We start from the raw sequence: 22,036 nt of genomic DNA on the forward strand, positions 1-22,036 counted from the left end.
TGGAGGGAGAGTCCTCTCCAGTCAGACTGTTGTGCACTGTCAAAAGTGCTAGTCAATCATGTTTCATGTTTATTTTGTATTGTTTTTCTCTTCCTGTTTTGTTTTTGTCACGTCTCATTTTAGGTCCCTTGACTCCCTTTCCTCATGTGTTCTCCCGCCCTCATCAGTATCAGCCCTGCCCCTGATTGTGTTCACCTGTGTCTTGTTGTTGAGTGTTTAAATTCCCCAGTCTCCCAGCGTTCAGTGTCAGTTCGTCTTGTCCTGTCCCCATGACAGAGCTATGCTCTTCAGCTCGCTTTGATTGAAAGCCTATGTTGGCTCCTGAAACTTATTATAAGTTTAGTTCCTCACGTTGTGAGTGATTTTCTGTTTTGCCTTGCTCAAACCTTTTTTGTCATCTCTTAAGAGTGATCTTCTTTTGTTACCTTTTTTGTGCAAATAAAGTATCTTAATTGTACTTTACCTTTGGCTTCGGGGTCGTGCATTTGAGTCCTTATCCTTGTGTAACCAAGTTCATAACACAGACTTAGAGACTGATAACCTCAGCTCAGGTGAGGAAAAGGACTCTGAGTGTTTAGATAGTTCACTTAGTCTAAGTTCTCTGTGGGTCTCAAACGGTTTGGTCACCATTTATGTAAACACATATTTCCATTTGAGGGGGGAGTGATTAGCAAAATATGCATGAATAATTAAAAAAAAAACGTTAACTAGGTGAAAAAAGGTAAGATAAACTATTAAAACTTGTTGAGAGCTAGAACTAGTCTTTGCTTCTGCCTCAAAGAGGAGCAGGGGGAGAGGAGGGAGACGGGAGAGGCTGGTTCAGGAGCACAGACACCACTCACAACTATAAATGAACCAAAAACAAATAAATAAACAAGTTTCAATGTTTTTTCATATTGGATATGGTACTGTATGTTATTGGTTATGGCCATATACTGTATATATAAAGGTTATGGCCATGTTCTTATGATTTTATGATTATTTAAATGTATACAGTTCTGTTTCATATGGGTGTAGTCTCTTTATTTCCCCCTCAAAGTGCACCAGATTGATGCATTTAAGTCCAACATTTAAAAAAAAATCTTACCGGGGGAGCATGCCCCCGGACCCCCCTAGAGGATCTGAGGTCCACCCCCACTTAAAATATGTTCACATAGATTCCTAAATAAATGTGCACATTTTTAAAAATAGTAACCCATGTCCATATGTTTATTTTTGGGTAGTAGATTTAGAGGGCTATCACTACGGGCAGCAACGCTGTAAAAATTGACAAATAAATCCAGCAAAATGGCACAAAAAACTGGTAGTGGCCTGGCTGGGTGTATAATTCCCGGCCTGACTTATTGTCCCAGTCCGGCCCTGGAGACAGAGATGCAATACTGGCTGATATATTACACTTCTTTATTACACTTTAAAATCCTTTTATTCAACGCAAACGTTTTTCTCATATAAATGAGTAGGAGCTTGCCCTTTTCCAATGTAACTCAGAATACCAACTCCCAAATACCATTCCCACATTTTCTACTAAATCCATATTCATAAGACGAGGAATCGGAGGTTAATATTGGATTTAAAAAATACTTTCAAAAAGAATGTCACCAATGTAATTGTACACTCAATTGTTATTCATTTTAAAGCAAATCCACCTCCCACAATTAAGTCAATTAAACTGCTTCAAATAACAGAAACAGGAATACAACTGTTAGCAGACTGATCTTAATTTCATGAGTTAAACAGAAAAAGTCAATTTAAATCATTATTCCTGCATACAATATATTTTTTTCCTGAATACAAAGGACATTTTTAAATGGACAAAAAGTTGTGATTATTGGAAATCATCAATATACAAGTGCTGCTCTGTTAGTCAGAGCGCGGTAACCCATCTCCCCCTCCAGCTGCTCTGCAGTGAGCGTGCCCATCAGAGGCTGACAGTTTGGGTTGAAGACAGAGTAAGCGCTCAGCTCTCCAGGCTCGCGTGCAGCTGGGCTCCTGAGACCCTCATAGAGCCAGTAGAAGAGCGAGAGGACGAAGAAAGGCAGGCCAAACTCCAGCTCAGCAAACAGGCCGAGCAGCACCAGCCACAGGAGTATTTTAAGCAAAGTAAGGTTTGTCAAGCCAAGTTGTCTCGATGTCAGCCATCTTCCAAAAGCGCTGTCCAGAAGCCAATCACTGTGGTCCTGCAGAGAAGACAGAACCGGTTCAAAAAGATCAATGACACAACAACAAAATCATAATCACCCAATGTGGAGATACATTTATTTTACTTTACTTGAAGAGAATGAACAAAATGTAATCTGAAACAAATTATAATCAGGATGTCATACAATTGTAGTGAAATAAAAATACAATATTTACCTCTGAGATGTACAGAAGTTAAAAGTATCTTAAATTGGAAATACTCAAGTAAAACACAAGACCATCGACTTGAGTAAATGCACTTAGCATCAATCCACTACTGGAATTGAACCAGACAGTTAATTAACCTCATATCACCCGATTCTTAGTTAGAACAGAAATCCAACTGCAAAATGAACACAGAAATGTCTCACCTTTTTTGGAGGGATCTGAGTTGAGGCTTTGATGTTTTCATCCTCTTCTGTGTGTTCGCTGTCACTGGTTGAATCAATCAGATGAGCGGTGTCTTCTTCGGTCTGATCTCTGCACTTCATACTAGCACTCTCTCCCTTTTTCACAGTATCTTCATCCTTTTTTATCGTATGTTCAGCCTGTCGTCTGGCTCTGAAATCTGCCAGTTTCTGCTCCATTGATGACGCCAGCTCCTTTACACTGACGTTATAACACAAATTAGGTGTACGTGGCAAAAGAGGCGCTAATAAACAATACACAACTTCACTGGTATTAGCGCTGCTTCAATAAAGCTTTACACGATGTCAAATACAATAACGTTGACTACCATAAACGTTTACTGCTACTTTAACAACATTTTTGGAGAGATGTCATCATGCTACTAGCTAAGGTGTTTGTTTACCTTTTACATCCGGGTCTGTCTGAAAGAAGGACGTACTGTCGTAACAAAGGTTTCAAATGTCGTAAAAAGTGTAATTTTCCAGCTAGGTTTCCCAGGTCTGCTACTAGCTACATTTCTTTAATCATTGGTGAGTTTTTAAACCTTTGCTCTTTTAAATTCAGTGGTTAATCTTGTTAAAACGTTACATGTGTTTTAGGCTGTTGGTAACCGTCGTTGAGCCAAAAGTAATTTACGTTATAGTCAAAGCTATCGATAGAAAGTCAACAGTGGCTGTACCACCGCCCAAACATCATCAAAACCAAACTGGTATTAATGATATAACTATAAAACTGACTAACATAGCTTTACTTCTTGCATTTAAGCGTAGGAGCATTAGGCCAAAACCTGCCTAGCAGACAGCAATGTTAATAGCTATAATTTAGCTAACCCAGGTATTTATACACAACTGTTAAATAGTCAAAAAACCAGAATCATCAGTCTTGTATTTCCAACCACAACTTGTGTTATTCAATAAGAGAGATATTACGTATGAATACTACCAGAAGGAAGTGTACCCTGTTGATTACTTACAGCAGCAGAACAAAAATCAAATGGACCTTATCCACAAAACGCTGTCAACAGGCCTGGAAATCAATTTTTTTTTTAAGGACCCCAGTGTTATGTAAATCCGGCATTGAATGATATATTAACCAACGCCTTTAAAAAAACCTATAGATAGGAATACAACCATTTCATTCAGCAGAGAAAAGCAGCAACAATCATTTCAGTGGAAAAGCTAACACTTGTGAATGTGTCAGGTTTACTTGAAACTTACTGAAATGATTAACAAAAAAGTAGTATATTAATTTTGTGGTTTACTTGATTATTACATTTGGTCCTTTTTGTCTTTTTAGTGCCATTTAAATTCCTTTGTTCTTTCCTAACCATACATACATTGTTTTGTTCTCTACAGACATGGCCTCAGCTCCAGCACAGCAGCCCACCCTCACTGTGGAGCAGACCAGAGGTGAGCGTTACTTTCTATAATCTGTTTAGTTGACATGTTCTAGCTCTTATGGTCTTTTCTAGTCTTTTTATATCATAATTTCTGAAAGACTTCCAGCTGGTTAAACCGATGTATGGCAATAACAAGCGTTAAAGCTGTAAACGCTGCAGTGCAACGTTTATTCATCAGTGAATACATGCTACAAGTCAAAATGATTATGTAAGATAGAAATATGATAGTGTCTCTATCCCAGTGACGTCAAAATCAAAATCCTATTGTTGTATACTTTGTGATTTCTGCACATTTTGATATTATAATGTATCGTCACAAAACTTTTGATTTACACCTGACATCCTCACAGGAAGCTTGATTGTCCACACTTAATACAGACCAACATAATGCATGTTTATAGCATAAACCAATGTCTTCTCTTACACAGTGGTACTGAGTGAGGTGATCCAGGCCTTCTCAGTGCCGGAGAACGCTGCCAGGATGGAGGAGGCTCGAGAAAGCTCCTGCAACGACATGGGCAAAATGCTTCAGCTCGTTCTCCCCGTGTCCACCCAGATCCAACAGGAGGTCATCAAAGCGTACGGCTTCAACAACGAAGGAGAGGGTGAGCATGAGGCGGCATTTTCATAAAGAAAACCCTGAAGTTCTTTGAATATTGGACTTTATTTTGCCTAAATTCTTACCGTCTTCTTTTACTTTGTGTTTTTATTTATGTCTTAATGTGTGCATATGTACAAATGTGTCTGATTGTGTATATCTATGTATATACCTATTTTTATACATATATTGTGTTTTGTATTCCTCGGAATTGTGGGAAACCGAGGATCTCTCTGTCTGTACACACAAACTGAAAGATAAAGTTGACTTTGAGACTATGTGTGCAAATAAACTAAACCTTACATTGGACCTTTTTAAACTCCAATACCAAATACTCCTTAGATGTCATATTGTTTCACCTTTATGTCGGCTCTGCTTCACTTTCAGGTGTCCTAAAGTTTGCCCGATTGGTGAAGATGTATGAAACCCAGGACCCTGAGATTGCAGCCATGTCTGTTAAACTGAAGTCTCTCCTCCTGCCTCCGCTGTCAACACCTCCTATAGGAGGCGCTATACCATCCTCATAAGACTTTTATACATTCATTTGACAAATGCAAGGTTGCTTCAACACAATCATACTGTAGTTCAAATGTCTTCTCCATCATCTACTTGAGAAATAATGGAACAATTAGGTTCAAACTCAATACACTAACTCTACATTATGCTTTCATTTAAAACATCCTTGCAAAAAATTGTTACATTATTGCTTTTTAATGTTTCAATATTTATTTGTTACATTTTAAGTATTTTCTTATGCCATCTGACCTTAAACATGTTTCCATTAATGCCACTTTTGTATATGATTTTAATACCATTTTTATATGCTGCCAGAAGTATCAAATGTCATTATCTTGTTGTATATTAAAATGTTTTCTGTTAAATCTCTTTGTGGTTTTAATAAGAGAATAAGAAAGAAGAAAATGGGTAGGGACAAAACAGCTTCTATACACATAACTTTATTATTGCATTAAGGCTTTGGCAACAACATCTTCATATGTTTACCATGTTTCTAAAAATACTGAAGCGCTTACACACATTTACATATTTACATTTCCTCAAAGTTAACTTTCGCATTGATGAACATTTGAGTTTTTAAGGTTAAAACATCACTAATCCAACATTTAAAATCTCATGTCTGCATCCTACTTCTTGGGATAGGGTGCATGCAGACATGATGATAAGTGGGAGACGTTCATGATAAAAAAATAACTATAAAGTCAAGATAAATAAAACTTCAAGTGCCCCATATTCAGAAATAAAAAAAGTGAAACAAAAGTCAACATTAATAATAAAGTGCTCTTTTGTTTTTACAATCAGTGCAAAACCAGTGCACTCAGCACCCAACGTGAAAGTAATAGTCGAGGTGTTTGTATTCCTGTACTCACTTTAAATCTGACAAAGTGTCTGTTGCATCACCTTGCTGCTATTTGGATATGAATAGATAAGTAAAAAAAATAAAAATACTCCCAAGGTTAAGTTTCTGTGTGATGAACATTATATTTGATACATAAAAGCACACCGTTAAGTCTTAATATTGCAGACATATTTTCTGATCCTGGCTGATCAGAGTTCATTATGAGCAGATTGTGATGAACAGTGTTTCAGTTCTTCAGTCACAATCATGGTAAAGGACCAGGAGGAAGAACAAGAAGAGAGACATTTAACTTCACATCTCAAAGTGCCGGAAAATGCTTTCCACATAACCGAGGACCCTCTGCCAGTCCGGCCCGTCGGCCTTCAGCATCTCCTCCACGCTCTGTCACACATTCACACGAAGAGATAAGATCACAGGACAGTGAACACAGCTAGTTTAAGATACACAACTTCTAACTCCCCAAAGGTTTTGTAGAAACCAAAAGCTTCAGAAGGTGTAAAGTGTCTCACCAGTGTGGCTGTGATTCCCAAACTCTCTCCAGTCTTAAAAGCAAGGTCCAGATTCTCCTTCTGTAAAAACATTTGAATCAGAAGTAGCTTTTACAGACATGCCTCCAAGACATGGATTCTTCTAAAAAGCACCAGCATATTGTTTTTTTCTTTTATACATGCGTCATTTATAATAGTTGTTGATGAAAAAAAAAAAGAGTACAACATATTTTTTTCAGATTTGATGGTCCATGCAGTGAATTTTACTCTTGATTGATAACCTGTACATCCAGCTTTAATATCTTAAAGGTTATCAGTATTTTTCGATAGCTGCTATACTTCTCTGTCTCTCTTTCGATACATGCGCTCGAGTCAAAAGTCTTTATGAATAACATTATAAAAAACATAATCGACACAAGTGATTATTTTTGTTTTAAGAATGAACAGCGACAGTATTACCTTGTGTGCTGGGTCGAGGGTGTCGTACTGGATGTGCGTTGGTAAGTATGTGTGGTAAACGGCGCAGAACACCAGGCCGTCCTCCCAGCTGCTGCTGAAGTTTGTGATCTCAACATTCTGCCACAAAACACACTTCATGAAGACAACAATTAACTGGTAAAAATGTATTTTTGTTTCCCACCCTGAGTTCCTCTTAAACTTGACTGACTGAGGATTTACATTTTTTTCTTCAATAATGGTGACATGCTCCTCCCTCACCTTATAACCCTGGGTACGACTCTGGCACCAGCGCAGCAGGGAGTTTCTCCTCGAGCCGCCATGACGCCTCAGCAGAGCACTGAAACCATCCTGGGGTCTGACAACACAAGAACATTTTCATGAATATTGTTACATTTGTTTAACAAAACGTTAACTGAACTTTACATATCGATTACACAAAGAACATTACATACACTTACAATTTGACAGAGAAAAGCGAAAGGCACATATAATGACATTGTGATTGCATACGACTTCATGGATGCTTTGACTCATTCTTGCTTTATCATCCTCTCTATCTCTTTTACCCACAGACCTTGGTGTCAATATTAGTAATACATGAGAAAAGGGCCTTATAGTAACTTACTTGATGTAATCTGTGCTTTGGTCCTCATCCTGTTTGCCTGCAACATTCAAACAAAGCAACAGTCATACAACCGTACACTTACTAAACGGTAAATAACTACATAAGGTGGTTCAGCGCTGAAGTTAAAGCTCACCGGTGTAAAAGCTGGACCAGCTGTCCTGACGCTGCAGGATCCGGTCTGTTCTCCTCGGCTTTGGTGGCTCCTCTCTCTGGAAAAGTTTACAGACTGATTCTACAAATGTGATTGAACAATAATATAACCATTTCTTACATCCCCATCACTCAATTACCCCTCCATATAATCATTATATTCTACATCTAATGAAGCTCAGCGTAAGTTCAACCAGGAAGACAGTAACTACTCTCTCTCCTCTCAATAAGTGATCGGGGGCGTCACTATCCAGCTTAACCAATCACTTCGCTCTATTCCCAAGAGCCTCTCATAGCGCTCTGCCAAGCCTTTTAAATCTGCTCTCCCCTCTGACAGCTGTCATTACAGGTGACTCGACGCAACCCTCCTCCGACCCTTTTCACCTCCTGTCCCTCTGAATCCAGGGTCAAGCTAAGCCACTCCCCTTCAGACCGACCCAACGATCCATGCACCACCACCAGTGTCTAGACCCCGGGGGGTTTCATCGGATCGGCTCTACCCTCCCGAATGATACTTCCTGCACAACGGGGCCTAATCGCCAAAATCACCATTACATTCATTTGTGTATCTTTGCAATAAATATGTATTCTTACATCAACACCGTCTCTCCTGATTGAACATTGTACCTTGCATAGCGGCAGTGTTGTGCTCGTTTCTTTTGAGGTCCCATTGTCCCTGGAGGAGTCAGTTGGGAGTGGCAGACGAGAGAGACTCCTAAAAGATATGTTTGTTGCATGTTTTATAATACAGTCTCCTGTTAAAGAGGTGAATGAGATGCGAGCGCTCAGTAGACTCACCAAGATCTTTCAGACAGCATCACAATCCTCCTGGGATCCTTCTTCGTCTCCAGCACAGCCAGACTGCGAAGGTATCCCTCCGCCACCCCTTTCCCCTTCAGCGCCGTGCTGCCTGATCCATCAGCCTCCTCAGAGTCACCTTGATCCTCCGCCTCTTGACTTGCATCAGTCGGCTGCTTTGGCTTTTCAAAAATGTTTACTTCAGTGTCGGCTTCAACTTCCCTGGGCTTCTCCACAACAACTCTCTGTGTTTCCTCCCTCTGCCCCACCTCAGAGTCTTGTCTCTGTGTCTGTTTGTCACAGTTCGTCATGCGTTTCTCCCTGCACGCCTTCCTCAGAGCGTCCAGCTCGGCTCGCTCGTGTTCCCGCAGCAGGGACACCTCGCTCAGTTGGCTGCAGACGTCTTGGTGCTGGACCTCCAGACTCTCCAGCTCTGTGTCTCTCTCCTGCTGCCTGCTGAGGGCCTGATCCAGCTGCTGCTCCACGGCTCTGTGACTCTCCTGCACCTCACTGAGGGCCTGATCCGACTCCACCCGCAGCCGGTCGGCCACAGACACCGCCACCTGCAGGTCACTCTGGAACTGATGCCACTCCAACCTCTCCATCTGCCATGGAGGACAAAATACACGAGACCACATGGAAAATAAACAGTGTGATCTGATATTAGGGTCACACTGTTTGGTATGGCGTGTGGTGCAGTAAATTGTCCGTTGGTGTTCGGATCAGGGGGTCACAGGTTCAAACCCCACTGCAGTCAGCATGTCGTTGTGTCCTTGAGACACTTCACCCCAAATTGCTCTTGTGGGGATTGTCCACAGTATTGAGTATGTAAGTCCCTTTGGATAAAAGCGTCTAACAAGTAACATGTAATGTAATATTAAAAGCTGCCTCTTGTTGACATGGCTCTCAAAAGATCACTAGTGCATCTGATACCTGACCACATCAATATTTGTATTTATGCAGTACTCTAAAGCAAGCCATTCCTGTGACCTCTTCTGCTAAATTCTGCTAATAGACTAAAGTGCAGAAGAAAAACTAAATACATTACATTTTCTGCAGGTTTTTATTCACTTTTTCAACACAAGACCTTCAACGTTGTCAGGTAAAGTCTGAAAACCAGAACATATACATTTTTAGGGAAAGTGTAAGGGAGCTATGGGACCTGCAACTCACCCTCAGTGTCTCCCTCAGTTGGTCCACTTCCTCCACCAGCTCATCTCTCTCCATTATCAAGCACCTGAGCAGCTCTGAAAGACGAGTTGAACAATAAAAACCTCTCGAAGCTAAGAGAAAACGTATTTAAAAGTCTAACAACTGTAATCAGAATAGAGCATTAATTACATATTTCACATAACCCGCCTCAAGCTAGCGCAGGAGTGCTAAAAGTGTTTGCGAGTCCAAATGGTAACAATCGGAAGGTTTTAGCAAAAATAGTGGTGTTTTGAAGAAAGCACCATTCGACTGGATGAATTAGACTTGTAATCTGCAAATTGTGTGAAACTTTGTAACAGGTTTTTCCACAGTTGTGCTGCTTTTAAATGCCACCCTGTTTAATAAAAAATCATCAAGAGTTTCTAATTATTTTCCTTGTTCACTGAGGAGGCATGCAAGATAAATCCAAGAGTCTTTCAGAAAACAGTGAAGATGGAGGCCCTACCCACTGCTCCTGTGGTGACATCAGTGTTGGGGGTCAGGCCCATTGAGGCCCTGTAGTGCTCCATCAGACTGAGCAGCACCAGCGTCATCTCCTCACTCCTCTCTGCTGCGGCCTGCGGCTCCACTCCGCTGTCTCTCTCCTGCCAGCTGTGCTCTGAGGGCGATCCTCTGGACGGGGGCCGCGACGTAGGGCTGCCCGCCGCCCCCCCATGCTGCCTCACTGCTGCTTCGCTCACATTGGTCTGTGAGCTGATGCTGTCCACGCTGATCACAGCCCACTCTGAGGGAGCGGATAGTTTCTGTGTCCATTCTGCGAGGGGAGAGCTGGTGGTGCTGCCGGCCGGTGATGGAGTCTGTGCCTTACTGGAGGAGGCTGTACAGGACAAGGCCATGGCCGCCAGATCTGCCTCTGAGGGCGTGGTGGGAGGCGTCTGGTAGAAATCTAAAGGAGAACCTGAGAGGGGGGGAATACGAGTAAAATAACATCAGAGAAATAAAAGAGAAATATGACTCCTGAGCCTGAAAGTCATCTATGATGTGCTCTTCTTTTCCTCGATGCAGATGAAAGCACTGCTCCCTTATTTACTGGCCTGGGATAACCGATGCAGCAAAAAGCCTCTGCTGCCAGTGTCTTGGCAGGAGAAACACTCACACACTTTTCCCCCGTGTGGCAACATCCAGGAGGAGGAGAGGCGATTTCTCCCTGATCTACTATCCAACAGCTGCTCTCACTGCCACCAGGAGGCGATTACATCCATCATTAGTGCTGCCTGTGGTCAGCATTAACCATGCTCCTCTGAATAACAGTTTTAAAAGAGTTTAGAGTGATTGTTTAGCAGTTTGGATTCTGTATCCTGAGATATCTTAACGGGGACCTATCATGCAAAATGCACTTTTGTACGTCTTTTAAACATGAATATGTGTCCCCGGTGTGTCAGGGAACTCACCAAGTGTCAGAAAACCCAACCCTCTCTCTTTTCCTCCATACCCAAATCTCTAAAAACGGGGCTGCAACGGAGCTGATTATTATTTGAATTTTTCTGACGACAGAAAAGGGGTGCACCGCCTATATGGGCAACTCTCCACCTATTAGGGGAATGAGAGACCGCTCGAAAGCACTGGAGACGCTGTAGTACATATGCCAGGCCTGTAAGTGGCGCTGTAGTCTGCCACAAAAGCAGAACCAGCCCTTGCAAAAACAGGGCTGGAAAAGAGCAAATAGAGCGAAAATGAGGCATGGCTAAAATGCATGATCTGTTTGGTATTTTGAAAAAAAAACTTCACAGACATGTTTTATATAGGTATGGCCCTACAATATATGTTTCAAATATATTATGATAGGTCCACTTTAACTTTCACCAAAAGGCTTGTGATTTCTGTATGATGCTTGTATGTTGTTCACACAGAACTTGGCAGGCTTACAGAAATCTACACTTCCATCGCCTCAGATTTTTTATGGCTTCCCCTCCTTGTCCTTTTGTTGTGCTTCAGGATTCTGCCGACTCATCAATTATATGGCAGCAGCATGATGTAGTTTGCTCTGCTACAGTAGAGGAGCTATTTTCATCCTCTAGCTTGAGCCTACTTCCTGCATAGTGCCAGCCCAGAGAGGAACCAGAGAGCAGCATATTAAACAGCTGTGAATTATAATTAAACTGAGCAGTGGCAGGCTGAAGGTCTTCAGACAGAAAACAGGAAGGCTGCACGGGGCGTTATGACACTTTAGCCCAGCTGCACTCTGATGCTTTGAACTGAAGGACACTGAATGCACCATTCAACTTTTATTGTCTCCTCTGGGATACAGTTTGTAGTTCTCTGCAAAGTTTGGATTCATCACTTCCTGTGTGTCATGATGTTTCTATGATCATACAGTATCTCACACCAGAACGGATGTGACACAAACATGGTACAATCTATAGAGCGGGAATGTGATGCTCATGATAGAGCAGCCGCTGTTTAACCTGTTGGGTAAACAAAAGGATATAATGAATGGTATTTGCCTTTTCTGGAAATGATGGTGACCTCAGGTAAACAAGATTGATGTTTCATGGTGTGTTAAAGCAAGGAATACCAACCAAAATTAACAATGACGTTCTCACTTTCTCTATAAGTTCAGTATTCCTCAATTGTATTATTTTGCAACGCAAAAGATAAAACGCACACAAAGCTTACCTCTTCTGTGTAAAGGGTCCTGTTACTCTGCATACCAAAGGACAACAACCTTCAGAAGACACATTTGGATCTGATTGCTAATCACTTTCCGTCTCAGAACCAGGACAACACCAGTCTTAACATTGTCGGTCTTAGTAAAATGACTGAGGTACCTGTGGTGCCATGACTTTCTCTCCCAGTCTGGTTTCCCATGATCCAGCAGGGTGGGTCTCTGGATGCTGCCCTTCACTGCGTCCTCTGCTCTGAGGTGCACTGCTGTCTGCAGGAGGGAAAACATGTGCGTATGACTCACTGCTGAACTCTGATCAACAGAACTATGAGTGCAAAATCAGCCCTACAAATAACTTTACTTAGCAAATGTCTCATGCAGAATCTCTTAAGCTTGGTAGTGGGACCCCAAACAATTCCCCTCACATGACGAGGGGGATAAATACAAATAAATACTGATGTTTGTTTGACAATATACGTGAATACATACCTTGCAGTCAGATTTGTTGCCCTTTTTACAATGGCTTTTATTTATTTTTAAAGGCCTATTCCAGAATTGAATAGCTTCTGGTGAAACAGCTTCTATATGGCCTACATTTGACAACAAGTTACCCACATATGTATTGTCAAGCAAAGGGCCAGAGATGTGCTATATTTATAACATTCGTTCTAAAAACGTATACACAGGCTCCTCTGCAGTGCTATGGAGTTGTATCATAAATAACACACGGCCAATTCTCAACGAATAATCAACCAAACTCCAGTAGAGAACTCAACAATTTAAGGTGGCCGTGGTTATTGAGAGAATACACATGCATTAAACGTCCTTATTCACCTCAGTACGATGTTTTATATCCCCAGGGGAATCCGGCATGCACATCATTTCACATGAAGCATTACGTTTAGAAATAATTACATGTTCCACAAAGCAGCCGCACAGCAGACTACTGGCCTCTGCAGATCATTTGAGGGAGTGTTGAGCTAGCAGGAGAACTAACTATTAAACCAACCAAGTATCATCAAATTAAGTTGTTGCATAATTACTTGAAGGCTATGCCGTATTAACGACTCCTTTTTTTAATGTGTAAAATGTCTTGAAATGTGCTGTGCAACATACGGTCGGTTCCAAGCAGCCACACAACATTAAACTGCCCGGTTTGTGGATGAAGTTTGGAGTGGCGCTTGCAAAAAACAAAAAACAATCCGTATCGAGCGACCGATTTTATTTTGTGGAAGTATTTTGGGCTGTGACATGTGACAATGCATCCAATCAACAACATTGCAAACACTATTCCCCTCCAGTTTCATTCATCCTACCTGCTCAGCCCGCCAGCTGGACGCCTTCCAGTTAGACTGTCCGGAGGGATCTTCTCCGGGTGTCTCTCTCGACCTCCCTGTGGGCGCCCCAAAAATTATCACCGGAGGACACTATTCGAGTTTCTGACAATCATGTCTTCCTGTCACAAACGGCTCACAGATATAGAAAAACAGCCAACATATATAAGTGTGCTCTCATATTCAATAACTCCGCTTCTCCTTTAAATCCAATGCGACAAAAAGAGAAGGAGGCAGAAACAAACTGGTTGCGCAGCAGCTGCACGTTGCATCGACGACATGAGTGCTTGCATCACTAAAAACAAGTGTTTGTTTTTACCATCGATCCAAAACATGAATTAATGCGAGGTGTATTGAATACAATGACGTGCTGCTGAGGAATGGAGAGGAGGGAAGCAGCGAGAGAAGCAGTCCCACCAGCTGGATCTGATTACCTTCAGAAGCAGCCAGGTGTGGTAACAGGTTGAGCTTCATACGGTCTGTAGGTGTGTTCCGTCTCATAGGAGCTTTCCCTGCAGCAATAAGTGAAAGTTAAACACCTACAATCTTCCCCTGGGCTACATTTAAATGTTTTGTTTAATTCAACACATTATGCAGTCAAGTCTGTAAAAGTTATCGCCAGCTAAACTGCTGCGTCATCCGAAGGTTTTTAAGACAAGACAATGAGGAAGGAGAAATACTGTAATGGTATAGTGTTAACTGTAGATTACTGTATGTTGTCAAGGAAGCAGAACACTACAAATAATTAAATAGGTCTTGGTTATGTAATACTCTGACTAATAGAATGCAGCGGCTCGTCTGGTCTTCAACCTTCCAAAATGTTCCCACACCACGCCGCTCCTCCGCTGCCTTCACTGGCTTTCAGTAACTAGAATCCACTTCAAGACACTGGTACTTGCGTACCATGCTGCGAATGGATCTGGCCCTTCCTACATCCAGGACATGGTTAAACCATACACCCCAGAACGTGCACTCCGCTCTGCATCAACCAAACGGCTCGCTGGACCAGCACTGCGAGGGCAACCCTGTCTCCTAAAAATTACGTTCCCACAGAACTAAACTGCATTCTCAATTTTTTAGCTAGAAACGTATTTTCTCCCACGTTACGTTCGTTATGAACGTATCTCAAATAGCCTACGTTTATTTTCTACATATCTTCTAGAAACATATTTTCTCCCACGTTCGTTTCCAACCTGTCCTCCTACAAAAAACGACCATATAGGTCGATTGTTCAGCAGCTAAATACGACCCAGAGTCACGTTTTAAAGTGTAGCACCTCTAGTGGTTGTGTAAGAAACAACATGCTCCTGTCTATTGCAAACGCTCCGGAGGGTCGTTTATTCACAAATTACCCTCTGGAAAATCCTAAATTGTGGAATAGTTTGGTCATTAAAATGCTTTTTTATTAGATTTCTAGCGAGAAGTGTATATTGTACTTTTATAATCTACGTCCAGTGGATGTGTAGGATCTACAGTTTGATAGATATACGAAGATAATTTGAGGTCTCGCCAGGAGAACGTGTACTGTATATGGGGCAGCTTCCATGTAAAGTTAGCATGGGTGAAAACAGTATTTCCGGTCTCGAAGTTTTCATAATAAAACCGGAAGTATTCCCCACACTGTCAAATGATCTCCATTACTAATCCACTAAAAAACATCAGTTTATCCTTGTTAATTACACAATATTGATTGGTTTAAATTGTGTACAATGCTTTTGTGTTTTTAACCTTCGATTCGGAGAAACAAATCGTTTTTTCGGAGTTTAGACACTACAGAGTTTCCGAAGACACTACACTACCCAGAATCCCCAGCTATCGTTTGGGACTACAACATCCGCCTTGCTTTACAAACCCCGTGATTAGCCCTCAAGATCTGTGATTGGATGTTGGAGTGGCAGTGCGACAAGGTTACGCCGAATGTCAAACAGCTCTTTGAAATGGAATGGAACCACGCCAGACTATCCAAAACTGGACTTGGACGGGTCCAGCCCAGCCCTCCCCCCAGAATTACACATGCTGGCTATTGTGTGTTTCGCAATATGTTCTATGGCACGTCACTACTGGGAATTGTAGTTTTATAAGACGTTTTCGTATTTCCCACAATTAGAAGTTGCCAGTATTAAACTGTATACATCCCTGGAGGTTTAGGGGATACGAAACACATTGGTGTTATCAAATTTAAAACATATAATTAATACATGGGTGAAAATTGCTTGTGCCCATAATGGGCAGCATTAATATACCCACATGACAGCTAAGGTCAGAAGAGCTTTATTTAACAGCTGGTCTTATGTCTGTGACCCCTCCTGTTGTTAATTGATAAGCCTGAAACATGCACTTGTCAAGGTTCAGATGCACATTTAGCAAATATGGCAGTAGCCATCGATCATCTTAAGATAAGATACTTTATTGATCCCAAGTTGGGAAATGTTTTTGTTACAGCAGCATGTACTACTTTGTTCTACTCCACTACAATTCAGAGGTCAACCTGGTATTTTTACTCTACTACATTTATTTTTGTTACTTTGCAGATTCTGATTAATGATGTGAAATATAAACAACCCTTAAATCAGACTTTCGTTACACCTGAGTAAAATTCAGCCTTATCAGTTTGTCTGTTTTGCACATCCTCCTGTTAATATCTTTGGACGTCCTGCACTAAACTGTTTTATTGTAGAGATCACTACAGTATCTTCTTGATATTTTCAATTCTATATTTCTATAATTGACCCCTATTTTATATGTAGGCTACTCTTAATATTTAAATGTTTTCATAAAAATTAAACTTATTCAACAACTAAATTCAATAACGTGCTTTAACCACTAGGAGGTACGTTTTAGACCAGTTGTCTAGTTAATAAAACATAATAATATCAAACATAATATGACTATTCACTTTATTGTGAAATTAAAACAGAACGGTAAAGGAAAATACAGTTTCAGTCTCTCAGTGTGAAGCTTATGCATTGTACCATAAACTTTTATAGACCTGTAACAGTCAACTGCATGAGGAGTTGGAAAGGTAGTTCAGAAAATCAGTAATCCCTTTCTATCAGCTGTGCACCGTTATGGTGTAAATACAGACTATCTACTTATTGGATCAAATATAAAAGTCAGCCGAATTAGTGTTGATACTGCAAGGAGACGTATTGTGTGAAAAGAAATGGAAGATGTTGTTTAATTGTTGATATGTTATGGTCCACGTCACGTATTCAGTTTTGGCGGCATCTCTTCCAGTTTGTCAAAAGGTCTTCTGATCAGGGCTCTATAAATACATATCTACGGCAGATATGTAATATTTAATGCAGCCGAACCGTGTATTACAATGCCGTTATGTGATGACTTTCAAAGAGAAAAGCAAGAACACTCGGAATAAAGTATTATTATTATTATTTTTAATGTTTTCCGATTTCATATCACATAAACACCATATCCCGACGTGCATTGCGGCGTGATTTTAGCCTATCAAAACCTCTAAAAAAAGAAATGTGTCTCTCAGAATCGAAAGAGAAAACCCTATGGGAAAAACACAAAAGCATTGTACACAATTTAAACCAATTAATGTCGTATAATTAACTAGGATAAACTGATGTTTTTTAGTGGATGAGTACTGCAGATATCACTGTTAAATCATTTGATCATTGGTTTTATTATGAAAACGTCGAGACTGGAAATACTGTTTTCAACCCGTAACTTTACATGGACGCTTGCCGCATGTACACGTTCTCCTGACGAAACCTCAAATCATCTTCGTAATATCTATCGAACTATAGATCCTACATAACGACTGGACGTGGATTCTAAAAGTACAATATATACTTCTCGCTAGAAATCTAATCATAAAGCGTTTTAATGGCCAAACTATCCTACAATTTAGGATTTTACAGAGAGGGTTATTTGTGAATAAACGACCATCTGTAACGTTTGCATTCAACGGGAGCACTAGAGGCCGACAACTTTAAAACGTAATTATAGGTCGTATTAAGCGCTTGAACAAACGACATATTTGGTCGTAATAAGGGCTTAAACAATCGACCCATTTGGTCGTATGAGTTGGAGGACTTGTTGCACGTTTCTTATGAACGTATCTTAAAGACGTTTATTTTCTACATATCTTTGGCATTTATTGTCTTGCTTATAATAATGATAATAGTCATTTATAAATATCATTTTAGAGCACACATTTGAAATCAGTAGGCGAGGCTGCAATTTCGCCAGCTGTTACTCTCATGAGCGAGGCAGAAAATAATAGTTTTAACATGCCAAAAAGCTGCTGTGTCGTTTATTGCACCTCAAACATTAAAACAAATTCAGAGTTACGTGTTTCTGTACTTCCTCTAAGAAGAAAGGACAGTAACAGAAGATCTCTGTGACGCCAGATGTGGTGTTGTTAATGCGATATGATATCCGAAAAAAAAAATTCAGTTTAGGATGGCCGAAGACACTACACTACCCATAATCCCCAGCTATCGTTTGGGACTACAGTCCCGTTGACAAACCCTGTGATTAATCTTCAAGCTCTGGGATTGGATGTTGGAGTGGCAGTGCGCCAAGGTTACGCCGAGCGTCAAGCTCTTTGAAATGGAACGAAACCACGGCAGACTATTCAAAACTGGACTCGAACGCCCCCCGAGAACTACACATACTGGCTATTGTGTTTCGCAACATGTTCTCTATGGCACGTATCTACTGGGAATTGTAGTTTTAAAAGACGTTTTTGTTTTTCCCAAAATTAGAAGTTGACAGTATTAAACTGTGTACAGCCCTGGAGGTTTAGGCAATATGAAACACATTGGTGTGTACACATTTAAAACATGTAATTACTAAATGGGTGAAAATCGCTTGTATCCATAATGGGCAGCATTAATATATCCCACATGACAGCTCATTGTTACTTTGTAATTCTACTCCACTACAATTCAGAGGTTAACCTGGTATTTTTACTCCACTACATTTATTTTAGTTACTTTGCAGATTCTGATTAATGATGTGAAATATAAACAACCCTTAAAGCAGACTTTAAAAAAAAGATAAAACACTGGCATGTAATTTACGTTAGAATAAATAGAATGGTTTTGAATAATTATATGAGAGTAAAATCTACGTCACTTTACAGCCCCGCCCACTTTTGGGGAAACCAACGCTGTTATTTGAACAGCGATCAAGCCTGAAGCCACATCTTCTTTTACTGTCCTTTGTTCTTAGAGGAAGTACAGAAACACGTAACTCTGGATTTGTTTTAATGTTTGAGGTGCAATAAACGACAGAGCAGCTTTTTGGCATGTTAAACCTATTATTTTCTGCCTCGCTCATGAGAGTAACAGCTGGCGAAATTACAGCCTCGCCTACTGATTTTAATTTAACCATATATCGAGCCCGATTCTCGATTTCAAATGTGTGCTCTAAAATGATATTTATAAATGACTATTATCATTATCATAAGCAAGACAATAAATGGCAAAGATATGTAGAAAATAAACGTATTTGATACGTTCATAACGAACGTAACGTGGGAGAAAATACGTTTCAAGCTAAACGTAATTGAGAATGCAGTTTAGTTCTGTGGGAACGTAATTTTTAGGAGACAGGGTTGGCGAGGGGGACCCAAGTTCCCATCAGCAAAAACACGTCGGTTTGCTATCCTGGCTCCAAAATGGTGGAATGAGCTCCCCATTGAAATCAGGACAGCAGAAAGCTTACACATCTTCCGGCACAGACTGAAAACTCATCTCTTTCGACTCCACTTCGAGCGATATAATTACTAACAAAACACTTATATACTAACAAAGGACTGGCTTACCTAAAGCCAGTTGAGTAGCACTTGAAATGTTTTGGCTCTATGAAACCTGATGTACTTATATGATTCTGTTTTCTTCAAGTTTGTATCTTCTTGGTCGAACGCACTTATTGTAAGTCGCTTTGGATAAAAGCGTCAGCTAAATGCAATAATGTAATATCATTTAGATACAAAATATGTTGCTGGTTCATTGAAAACGACTTTGTGTTAGACTTTAAGAGAAGTAAAAATCAAAACAAGAACTCAGATCTTTAACTTAACGTGGTTGTAGAACTACATATGACTACACCAGGAGTAAAAGTACAGTATTGGCTCCCAAAATGAAGTGGAGCAAGAGTATAAACAAACAGCATAACATCGAAATACTAAGTAATGCCTCAAGTGCCTCAAAATTAGCAGTAGCCTACATACTCAGTTACATTCCACCACTGTCTATACTGTTTGTAATTGTGGGTGTGTTCAGTTTAACTAAAGTAGAGCAAGAAGTCTGGACTGTTTCAGCACCATGGAGAGAGCACAGTGAGTGTCTATGGCGCCCCCTAGTGATCAAACTCAATACTGACAGAAATAACACCTGGGTTTATTCTAACATCTGTGTGTCTCATTATGTTCTATAAATACAAAAAGCAAGTTCTCATCAAGATTTCTAAAGTAACATGTTCAAGTTATATTTATTTTCCTTTTTTCTTGTTTTTTCAGCCGAAATTGAAATCAGTGTGTTCTAAGCATACATTAAGTAAACTAACTTGAATTAAGTTACTCTGTAATTACAAATTATGCATTGTGATGCTATAAAATATGTGAGTTTAGGCATTCTTCTAGCTGTATGAGAAAATGTGTCATTTGGGATTTTTAAAATACCAAATAAAAGTAATTTTCAGTGGCTTTAGATAAACACATCAGCTAAACGAAATGTAATGTATTGATAACCCACAGTATCATGAATAATAACAGTGTTCATCTATGCAGAAAGGCTTTGATTATTGCCAAGTTGTCTTGGACTTTTATTTTTAATTTCTTCTACCTTCTACCAAGGGGCAGATTGATTTGCATCATGTAAAATGTCTTTGTGTCTGCAGAGTAAAGGTTAGGGGCTGCAGGAAGCTTTCTGCTTCTGGCTGTTTAATGAACTTTATCCACATTATTCCTCAGCGATCTCTCTCCTCTCTCCTTTCTTTTTGATAAAGCTTATAGTTAGGGCTGATTAGATTCAGCCTCTAGTTTAGCTGCTATAGGCTTAGAGTGTCGGGGGACACCTTACTTCTTCCTTCTCTCTGTCTGTACCTGCGTACTCTCATGTTCCGAATAACCCAGCTTTGCCCCAAATTTCTTTTTGGTGTCTATCTACGTCGGGATCCAGTCGTGGCTGGTCCTGTTGCTGTGGTCATGAGTCCTGGATCCTGAGTCCTGCATCCTGAGTCCTGCATCCTGAGTCCTGCATCCTGAGTCCTGCATCTTGCATCCTGAGTCCTGCATCCTGAGTCCTGCATCCTGAGTCCTGCATCCTGAGTCCTGGATCCTGAGTCCTGCATCCTGAGTCCTGGATTTCGAGTCGTGGCTGAACCTGTCTCTGCGGTCCTTCCTGACTCTCATCGTACTACTTCCCTGATGGCTCCCACAGGATTGTTGACATCCTCGTGGATTCATCTTCTTATTATACACACATGCATTTCCAAACATTTGGACTACCTATGTTGTAAATGTATTATCTTTTCAATTTACACACGGCATCTATTGCACGTCTGTCCGTCCTGGGAGAGGGATCCCTCCTCTGTTGCTCTCCCTGAGGTTTCTCCCATGTTCCCCTTTAAACTGTGGGTTTTCTCTGGAAGTTTTTCCTTGTACGATGTGAGGGTCTAAGGACAGAGGGTGTCGTATTGTCATACTGATATTCTGTACAAACTGTGAAGTCCACTGAGACAAATGTAACATTTGTGATATTGGGCTATATAAATAAACATTGATTGATTGATCCTGTACTGCATAGATCAGTCTCTTGGCATCATAAATGAATCTGACTGTTTTTCTTCACATTAAGCCCACTCACTTTCATTACCATATCATTGTCTCTAAAGCTTAAGGCACTTTTAAAGAAAACTAGTTTATTTTTCTGCAAATGTTCTCATGGAAACCTTTAAAAAATGTTGTTCATAACTATCAAGCTTGAGGAGGAACTTTGGCTGAGTTCTGGGCTGATGTCGTCTTCTTCTATATATCTATATGAGACAAAAAGAGAGGTACACTAGATTAGGGTGTTTAGGAAAAGAGGGCTGTAAAGGTGCTGTTTTGGAATAATTTGCCTCCTGGATGTCAATTATGAGGACTGTTTTATTGTGAGTAAATTGTGCTGAGCTTGTGATTTGTCAGTTTACTGCTGATCACAAACCCCACAGGAGCTGCACAGCAGTCAGGACTCGCCACAGCTGATGTTGAAGGACATCTTTAATGTATTACAAGTCATTTTAGTTAGATCTTCACAAAACTACAGTTATTTCAATGATCAGAAAGCACATGAAAGTCAGCATCCACCTTCAATTCCTTTGCTATAACTAAACATAAGTCATGCCTTGAAGTGTTCTCTGGACTTGCTTGAGCACATATTTGGCTTTA

General features: G+C 40.5%; 3 protein-coding genes across 5 annotated transcripts; 1 reads left to right on the forward strand and 2 right to left on the reverse strand.

The window, feature by feature from the left end:
• Window positions 1-1,382: 1,382 nt before the first annotated feature.
• saysd1 (SAYSVFN motif domain containing 1) lies at window positions 1,383-3,578 on the reverse strand. 2 transcript variants are annotated; one of them, XM_034220508.1, is made up of 3 exons: window positions 3,560-3,578; window positions 2,550-2,787; window positions 1,383-2,177 (listed from the first exon to the last, which is right to left on the reverse strand). In XM_034220508.1, exons 2-3 carry the CDS (start codon window positions 2,763-2,765, stop codon window positions 1,839-1,841), a joined length of 555 nt encoding a protein of 184 aa, XP_034076399.1. In that variant the 5' UTR covers window positions 2,766-2,787; window positions 3,560-3,578; the 3' UTR covers window positions 1,383-1,838. The 2 variants fall into 2 exon arrangements, with proteins under 2 accessions (XP_034076399.1, XP_034076397.1); XM_034220506.1 differs by lacking the exon at window positions 3,560-3,578 and adding an exon at window positions 2,990-3,249.
• grcc10 (gene rich cluster, C10 gene) lies at window positions 2,991-5,464 on the forward strand. The gene is made up of 4 exons (XM_034220517.1): window positions 2,991-3,116; window positions 3,942-3,995; window positions 4,414-4,590; window positions 4,971-5,464. The coding sequence occupies exons 2-4, from the start codon at window positions 3,944-3,946 to the stop codon at window positions 5,108-5,110; spliced, it is 369 nt and encodes a 122-aa protein (XP_034076408.1). The 5' UTR covers window positions 2,991-3,116; window positions 3,942-3,943; the 3' UTR covers window positions 5,111-5,464.
• A 66-nt stretch (window positions 5,465-5,530) lies between these two features.
• LOC117548955 (cytospin-A-like) lies at window positions 5,531-14,156 on the reverse strand. 2 transcript variants are annotated; one of them, XM_034220498.1, is made up of 13 exons: window positions 14,064-14,156; window positions 13,612-13,688; window positions 12,459-12,565; window positions 10,136-10,588; window positions 9,652-9,725; window positions 8,479-9,083; window positions 8,308-8,395; window positions 7,664-7,739; window positions 7,531-7,567; window positions 7,164-7,260; window positions 6,906-7,022; window positions 6,468-6,527; window positions 5,531-6,339 (listed from the first exon to the last, which is right to left on the reverse strand). In XM_034220498.1, the coding sequence occupies exons 3-13, from the start codon at window positions 12,496-12,498 to the stop codon at window positions 6,250-6,252; spliced, it is 1,737 nt and encodes a 578-aa protein (XP_034076389.1). In that variant the 5' UTR covers window positions 12,499-12,565; window positions 13,612-13,688; window positions 14,064-14,156; the 3' UTR covers window positions 5,531-6,249. The 2 variants fall into 2 exon arrangements, with proteins under 2 accessions (XP_034076389.1, XP_034076382.1); XM_034220491.1 differs by lacking the exon at window positions 14,064-14,156 and having other exon boundaries at window positions 13,612-14,034.
• Between the last annotated feature and the right edge of the window lie 7,880 nt (window positions 14,157-22,036).

This window comes from Gymnodraco acuticeps, unplaced genomic scaffold, assembly GCF_902827175.1.
Source record: "Gymnodraco acuticeps unplaced genomic scaffold, fGymAcu1.1, whole genome shotgun sequence".
NCBI classification, from domain to species: domain Eukaryota; kingdom Metazoa; phylum Chordata; class Actinopteri; order Perciformes; family Bathydraconidae; genus Gymnodraco; species Gymnodraco acuticeps.